An 8,484-nucleotide genomic window follows, 5' to 3' on the forward strand; every position below is an offset into this window, starting at 1 on the left:
AATGATTTAAAAAATCTGCACCGATGATTGAAGTGTTTACATCTGCGATAATAAATGGCCATGTGAAATTTCTTCGTAAGCCAAGAGCTAGAGTTATCTCTATTTCTCCAAATGTTTTGATCATAGAACCATTTGCTGCGTAGAGTATTCTTTCGTTCTTATTGTTTGTATTTGAATTTTTTTGTTTGGCGGCAATAAGTGAAACATCTGCACCCGTGTCTATTAGGAATGATTTTTTTGTCTTATTGTCATAGACGAACAGTCTTGTAGATGTTTCGTTTACAACTTCCTCTGCCGCCGTAGACGAAGTCGGTTTTAGTTTTTTGTGCCATATGTGCATGGCTGCTTGCAATTTTTTGCATTTGACCCATATGTTCTATGATACCAACAATTTGTACTGGTCTTTTCTTCACTATCATCATGACATTGCCGGTTTCTGGATGTTGAACGTGAACGTTGATTTGTTCTTGAGCGGTGTTCGGTTGATAATTTCGAGACCATTTTCGTCAGTCTGGTCACTTCTCGTTGAAGTTGTTCGATTTGTGCATCACGTTGAATATGAGCTGCTGCAGGGACGTTAGCTGCATTGACGTAAGTTCCTTGCATTGTTGAGTTTATACGGATTGTTTCGGTTATGTTGTCTGCCAATTCCGCCATCTTAGGTAGTTCCACTTGAATTGTGGCTAGACATGTCTGTACTTCTACAGGAAGACGTTGTAACCATAACCCTTTCAGTAATTGTTCGTCTTGTTTGCTTCCACTAATACGTTGCAATTCGCTTAAAAGATGGGATGGCTTTTTATCCCCAAGCTGTAAACCACTAACTAATTTTTGTATGCGTTTTTGTTCACTATCCGCAAAGTTTTTTATTATTGCTTGCTTGATAGCTTCGTACTTCTGAGTTGCTGGTGGATTCTGTATTGTGTTATAAATCTGTTCTAACAGCGATGCATCCAATGCTGCGATAACTGTGCTAAACTTTTGAGTATCGCCCTTTATGTTGTTGACTTGGAACCAGTAGTCCAACTGAATAAACCAAAGGTCAATGTTGTTTTTTATTAATGTTGGCATCGGCAGCTTTATTGCAGTGATTGTTGCGTTTTCATTGATTGGGTTAGTGTCTTCGGTTATCTTTTGCTCTTGAGTAGCCATTTTTTTTTTTATATATTCGACGTCGGCTTGGTCACCATATGTAGTGGTTTGTTATGTTGGGTTTTATTTCGAATTTAACACTCCGTATTGGTAATGGATAAGTTAATTTAACACTCCGTATTGGTAATGGATAAGTTTATTTATTTCTTATACTTAGTTATTATAAAATATTCTTAAAGTTAAGATTTGTGTTTTTACGTTTTATTCACGTGCTGCTTTGTCTTTTTCCAAACTACTACTGGCGGGAACTGCGGCTATTGTTGTCTCCTTTGTGCCTTGTTGACAGTTCTTTTTATTATATTTTTTGGTGCTGCCACAGTACTCCCCCCTAAGTGATGGAGTCACTAAATTTGGTTGGAAAGCGAACGTTGCGTCCTGATTTTGTCAGGTTAGCTGTTGTATTTGGTCGCACAGACTGGTCGCCATTAACGTTGTTTGGATGTGGTATACCATTGATTTGTTGTGGATGTCAATGTCTGTATCGGGACATATGAAAGCAGCTTTAAGACGATCTATGCTAACTGTTTGTTCTTTGTTTTCGATCAGTATTCTAAACGTCTTGTCATTTCGCTCTAGTATTTGGTAAGGACCATCGTAAGGTTGCGTCAATGGTGGTTTTACCTTGTCATTTCGTATAAATACATGCGTGGCTGAGCTTAGATCCGGTTGGATGTGGTAGCCTCGGTCTATATGATGCGATACCAACGTTGCCTTGACGCTCTGCATTTGTTCTCTTAGCTTGGTTATGAAATCGTGTTGATTTATATTTCTGTGGCTAGGGTTGCTTACTATTTCGCCCGGTAAACGTAGAGTTTGGCCATATAGCATTTCAGCAGCAGAAGCTCCAATATCTGGTTTAAAAGTCGTGCGTAGACCTAACAATACTATTGGTAAAACTTCTGTCCAAGAAGTTGTTTGGTGGCACATTAAGGCTGCTTTTAATGTGCGGTGAAATCGTTCCACCATTCCGTTACTTTGAGGATGGTAACTCGTAGTTCGTAAGTGTTTGCAACCGATAACTTCAGCTAGTTGGTTGAACAATGAAGATTCAAATTGTCTTCCTTGGTCTGTTGTGATACGTAAGGGTACGCCAAAACGTGCGATCCATTGAGTAATCAGTGCGTTTGCGATGGTTTCCGCTGTTTGATCTGGGATCGGAATTGCTTCTGGCCATCGGCTGAAACGGTCGATGATGGTTAATATATATGTGCAGTTGTTTGATGGTGGTAGCGGGCCGACGATATCTATGTTTATATGTTCGAATCTGTGTTCAGCGAGTTCATATTGACAAATAGGTGAACGGTTGTGACGTTGCACTTTAGAACGTTGGCATGGGATACATTGTCGGGTCCAGTTTCTGATATCAGCATTTATAGAAGGCCAGAAAAATTTTTCAGCTATCATTTTTGTTGTGCCCCGAATGCTGGGATGAGACAACCCATGCGTAGCTTTAAAGATATGTAGCCGGTATTTCTCCGGAATGTAAGGACGAATTCGCCCAGTTGAAACTTCGCAATAAATTTTATCCGATATTGTTGGTAAAGATAAAAGTTTGATTTCGATGGAATTGTTGTTTTTGATATCTTGTAGTTGTGGGCAACATCGTTGTAATCCAATTATACAATCGTAGTCGATTTTTGGGATGCTAATACTATCTATCCGCGAGAGAAAATCTGCTGGGATGTTGTCTTTTCCGCTGACATGAACGATATTCGTTGTAAATTGACCTATATAATCAAGCTGACGGACTTGACGTGGTGAAGCCTTGTCGGACTTTTGCTGGAATGCGAACGTGATTGGCTTGTGGTCAGTTATTAATACGAATTCACGACCTTCTAACATATGTCGAAAATGTTTTATGCCCTGATATGCGGCTAACAACTCACGATCGTATGTGCTGTATCGTTTTTGTGTATCTGTTAATCGTTTAGAGAAAAAACCGAGTGGTTGGAACGTGCTGTCTGTCACTTGATGAAGAACTGCGCCGCGAGCTTTATCCGAGGCGTCTACTTGTAATGCAAGCGTAGCAGTTTTTGACGGATGAACAAGTAGTGTCGAGTTTGTTAGTTCATCTTTACATTTTTGGAAGATTGTTTTGTTCACTTCGGTCCAGCATAACGGTGTGTTGTCGTTCTTCTTGTTTCCTTTTATCATTTGTTGAAGTGCAGTTTGAGAATCTACAGCGTTTGGTACGAACCTGCGATAAAAGTTAAGTAATGCTAGAAATCTTCTTAATTCTTTTGTTTTTGTTGGAAGCGGGTACTCGCTGATGCTCTTCACTCGATCTGGTAGAGGTTGAATGCCCTTTTCACTGATGAGATAACCAAGAAATTTTACTGTGTTTTGAGCAAAAACGCATTTTGATACGTTTATTATTAAACCATGTTTTCTGAATCGTTCGAATACTTGTTGCAAGTGTTGCCTGTGCTCTTCCTCGTTTGCTGATGCAATAATGACGTCGTCAATATAGGCAAAGGCGAATTCGAGATCTCGTAATACTTCGTGAATGAAGCGTTGAAATGTTTGACCTGCATTGCAAAGTCCGAATGTCATGTTAGTAAATTCAAATAATCCAAATGGAGTTATGATCGCCGTTTTTGGAATATCCCCCGGTTCAACTGGTATCTGGTGATATGCCTTAATCAGGTCGATGGTTGAAAAAACTTTTTGGTTATATAACATGTGTGCAAAATCATGTATGTGAGGAACTGGGTAACGATCTGGGATGGTGATTGCATTTAGGCGACGGTAATCTCCGCAAGGTCTCCAACTACCGTCTGGTTTTTTTACCATATGTAAGGGGCTAGCCCAATTGCTGCTTGATGGACGGCATATTCCGGCTGTGACTAAGTTTTGGAATTCTTCTTTTGCTGCTGCTAGCTTGTCTGGAGGTAACCTACGTGGTCTCTCACATATTGGTGGACCTTTTGTTAATATGTGGTGAGTGACTTTTGTCACCTGGCGATTTGTCGGTGTTGGTTTAGTGATGTCGATGTATTCTTTTAGTAGATCTGCAATTTTGCAAGATGTGTTCACAGTTGATATTTTTTGCGCATTTACCTTACGTTCACTTGCGGCTGAGAAAATCTTTGTTGATGTGTCGATTAATCGTTTCATTTTTATGTCTACTATTAATCCGAAATGATTTAAAAAATCTGCACCGATGATTGAAGTGTTTACATCTGCGATAATAAATGGCCATGTGAAATTTCTTCGTAAGCCAAGAGCTAGAGTTATCTCTATTTCTCCAAATGTTTTGATCATAGAACCATTTGCTGCGTAGAGTATTCTTTCGTTCTTATTGTTTGTATTTGAATTTTTTTGTTTGGCGGCAATAAGTGAAACATCTGCACCCGTGTCTATTAGGAATGATTTTTTTGTCTTATTGTCATAGACGAACAGTCTTGTAGATGTTTCGTTTACAACTTCCTCTGCCGCCGTAGACGAAGTCGGTTTTAGTTTTTTGTGCCATATGTGCATGGCTGCTTGCAATTTTTTGCATTTGACCCATATGTTCTATGATACCAACAATTTGTACTGGTCTTTTCTTCACTATCATCATGACATTGCCGGTTTCTGGATGTTGAACGTGAACGTTGATTTGTTCTTGAGCGGTGTTCGGTTGATAATTTCGAGACCATTTTCGTCAGTCTGGTCACTTCTCGTTGAAGTTGTTCGATTTGTGCATCACGTTGAAATTGAGCTGCTGCAGGGACGTTAGCTGCATTGACGTAAGTTCCTTGCATTGTTGAGTTTATACGGATTGTTTCGGTTATGTTGTCTGCCAATTCCGCCATCTTAGGTAGTTCCACTTGAATTGTGGCTAGACATGTCTGTACTTCTACAGGAAGACGTTGTAACCATAACCCTTTCAGTAATTGTTCGTCTTGTTTGCTTCCACTAATACGTTGCAATTCGCTTAAAAGATGGGATGGCTTTTTATCCCCAAGCTGTAAACCACTAACTAATTTTTGTATGCGTTTTTTTTCACTATCCGCAAAGTTTTTTATTATTGCTTGCTTGATAGCTTCGTACTTCTGAGTTGCTGGTGGATTCTGTATTGTGTTATAAATTTGTTCTAACAGCGATCCATCCAATGCTGCGATAACTGTGCCAAACTTTTGAGTATCGCCCTTTATGTTGTTGACTTGGAACCAGTAGTCCAACTGAATAAACCAAAGGTCAATGTTGTTTTTTATTAATGTTGGCATCGGCAGCTTTATTGCAGTGATTGTTGCGTTTTCATTGATTGGGTTAGTGTCTTCGGTTATCTTCTGCTCTTGAGTAGCCATTTTTTATATTCGGCGTCGGCTTGGTCACCAATGTAGTGGTTTTTTATGTTGGGGTTCATTTCGAATTTAACACTCCGTATTGGTAATGGATAAGTTAATTTAACACTCCGTATTGGTAATGGATAAGTTTATTTATTTCTTATACTTAGTTATTATAAAATATTCTTAAAGTTAAGATTTATGTTTTTACGTCTTATTCACGTGCTGCTTTTTCTTTTTCCAAACTACTACTGGCGGGAACTGCGGCTATTGTTGTCTCCTTTGTGCCTTGTTGACAGTTCTTTTATTTATATTTTTTGGTGCTGCCACAAATGTTTGATTTATTAATAGATTCAAATACATAAATAAATAAATTAAGTATATAAGAAATAAATGCTAGCCATTACTCTTGTAAAGCAGGATATAGACGATGCTACGTGTTTGAAGACAAGGTATGCGTGCTACCAAATCGCAAATTCAAATTTCGGTCTGAGACATGTATTATTTGTAAAGTCTGCACACATCTCTGCTTATGTATGTCGAAATCTGCAGACTTCTCATAATTTAAGAATTTTGGTGAGCGTCGGACGAGCAAACATCGCGGAAAAAAAATATAAAAATAATTGAAAAAGTTGTAGACATTTATTTTCTTTAAAATAAGCAAATTTGAATAAGAGTGCTATAAACAATTTTCAAAATAGTTTATATATTTTAAAAATTATTTTGTGCTGAAAATATTTTATTAGTTTTTATATTTACAAAATTATTTTGTGAATAAATATATTAAAATGGAACATTTTAAAGAATTAAATTAGATATAATTTTAGTTTTAAGAATTAAAATAAAAAATTATGTTTAATTCTAAGAAATATGAAATCTTTATATAATGAAATAAACAACATGTTACTATCATCATCATCTCAATTTCTTCAGTTTCGATTACTGTTTTGCACTCTGTATTTGCTTCGCTATTGTTATGAACGGTGTAGAAAATAATTTAAAATGAAATATGCATACCTTGTTTCAAAGTATATAAAAAAACGCATACTTGAACTTTATACTTGGTGTGCAGATATGCAGTATCGTCTATATCATGCTTAACATTCATTTTGTTTAATTCAATTAATATTTTCTTTAAATTAATTAATTTTCAGTGTTTACAAGTTTTATAATTTATATTGTATACAACACGATAGAAAACATATATTACAAAATAGCATTTAGGTCGTGTGCGAGTTAGGCTAAGTTGCGTTCTAAATGAGGGAAATTCTAAGTTGTGCCGATAATGTAGTGATGTGTCGATACGTGTTGATAAATGGCAAAATGTGTGCAGTGCAAAAAATCCCAAAAAATCTCCCATTTGGTTTAGTATCAACTTAGCCTAACTCGCACACGTCCTTAATATATCTTAAACGTGATGCCAACTTTTTTTCAAGCAGATTTAATGATGTTTTTTTACAACTGTCAAAAAAAAAAAAATTACGGCTAATGTATCATGTGTGTCAATATAAATTCAACAAAAAACAGTAACATCTTGGACCTTTATGTACATTCTCTTTTTGTCATTTTTCTGACTAAAGTAATAACTAAATTGATTTTATTGTTTAGTGAGATATAAAATTTGAAGATATAGTGTTTTAAAACTCAAAAATCTGAATAACTTGTATTTAATTTAAATTTACTGAAGTATTTAAATTTTATGCAATGGCAACACTTTTTGTAATATTTATTGTTGGCAGCTTGTTCAGTTGGCGGTGAGAGTTCATAGTATATTGCATATTTTGCATGCAGCGGGTCTCGAATTAAAAATATCTGTTGCTGTTGACAGTAAATTGATTATTTAATAAATAAGTAAATCTATTTTTCTACAATAAAAATCTATTGCTGAACATTTTTGTTCATAAAGATGTCACATCATTATGTAGTTACGGCTCAGAATCCAACGGCTGTGATTGCTTGTGTATGCGGTAAGTAAACTTTTTTATTTAAACACATTGTATTATATCTGAAATAAACGATTAACTAAATAAATTATTGTGCTTATTATATAAATAACTTATAATGTGTAAAATGTGCTAATAAAAACATAGAATTTAATATACCTACAAAAGCCGGTATGAAATGCTACATTTTATGAATTCGAAAACGTGACCTTAAACACAAGAACCATTATTCAATGCATAATGTGCTTCTTTTGTATAAATTTGCTTCATTTAAATTTTATTTGCGCTTTTCAGGAAACTTCACGTCTCCGACAGACTTAAATTTGGTCATTGCAAGAAATAGCCAATTAGAAATCGATTTAGTTACGCCGGAAGGGCTGCGTCCACTGAAGGAAGTTAATATCAATGGACAGATTGCTGTTATGCGACATTTTAGACCACCTGTAATTTGAAAATATTTATTCAATTTATGTTATTTTAATAACTATAACTATAATTATAATTCCTTTAGGAAGGCAAAAAAGATTTAGTTTTTATATTAACTCAACGGTATAATGTAATGATATTGGAATTCATTGAAGAAGACGGTGTCATAAAAGTTCATACTAAAGCAGATGGAACTGTTTCTGATCCAGTCGGTATAAGTGCTGAAGGTGGTGTTATTGCGGTTATTGATCCAAAGGCTCGGGTAGTTGGTATGTGTTTATACAAAGGATTATTTACTATTGTTCCACTGGATCACAGTTCTAGTGAGTTAAAAGCAACGAATTTACGGTAAGCGTAGAAAAATAATGGGGAAAATATTATTAATAATTGTATTTATTTATAATTTTATAATAGAATGGACGAGTTAACTGTATATGATGTGGAGTTTTTATATGGTTGTGTTAATCCCACAATCATTGTTATACATAAAGACAACGATGGAAGACATGTTAAAACACATGAAATAAATCTTCGCGAAAAAGAATTTACAAAAATTGCTTGGAAACAGGATAATGTTGAAACGGAATCCACACTAATCATTCCAGTTCCAACTCCACTTGGTAAAAATTTATAAATCTATATCATACTTATTAATGAAAAATATATAATATATGGAGTTAAAATAAAACAAT

The 8,484-nt window shown here is 35.5% G+C and overlaps 2 protein-coding genes across 2 annotated transcripts; one reads left to right on the plus strand and one right to left on the minus strand.

Annotated features, from left to right (window-relative positions):
* Positions 1–315: 315 nt before the first annotated feature.
* LOC119676332 lies at positions 316–1,152 on the minus strand. Its single transcript, XM_038087572.1, has one exon. It carries the CDS (start codon positions 1,150–1,152, stop codon positions 316–318), a length of 837 nt encoding a protein of 278 aa, XP_037943500.1.
* Positions 1,153–7,109: 5,957 nt separating this feature from the next.
* On the plus strand, positions 7,110–8,426 carry LOC119676333 (DNA damage-binding protein 1-like). The gene is made up of 4 exons (XM_038087573.1): positions 7,110–7,390; positions 7,661–7,809; positions 7,878–8,140; positions 8,207–8,426. The coding sequence occupies exons 1-4, from the start codon at positions 7,330–7,332 to the stop codon at positions 8,424–8,426; spliced, it is 693 nt and encodes a 230-aa protein (XP_037943501.1). The 5' UTR covers positions 7,110–7,329.
* Positions 8,427–8,484: the final 58 nt, after the last annotated feature.

This window comes from Teleopsis dalmanni, chromosome 2 (assembly GCF_002237135.1).
Source record: "Teleopsis dalmanni isolate 2A chromosome 2, ASM223713v2, whole genome shotgun sequence".
In the NCBI taxonomy this organism is placed as follows: Eukaryota; Metazoa; Arthropoda; class Insecta; order Diptera; family Diopsidae; genus Teleopsis; species Teleopsis dalmanni.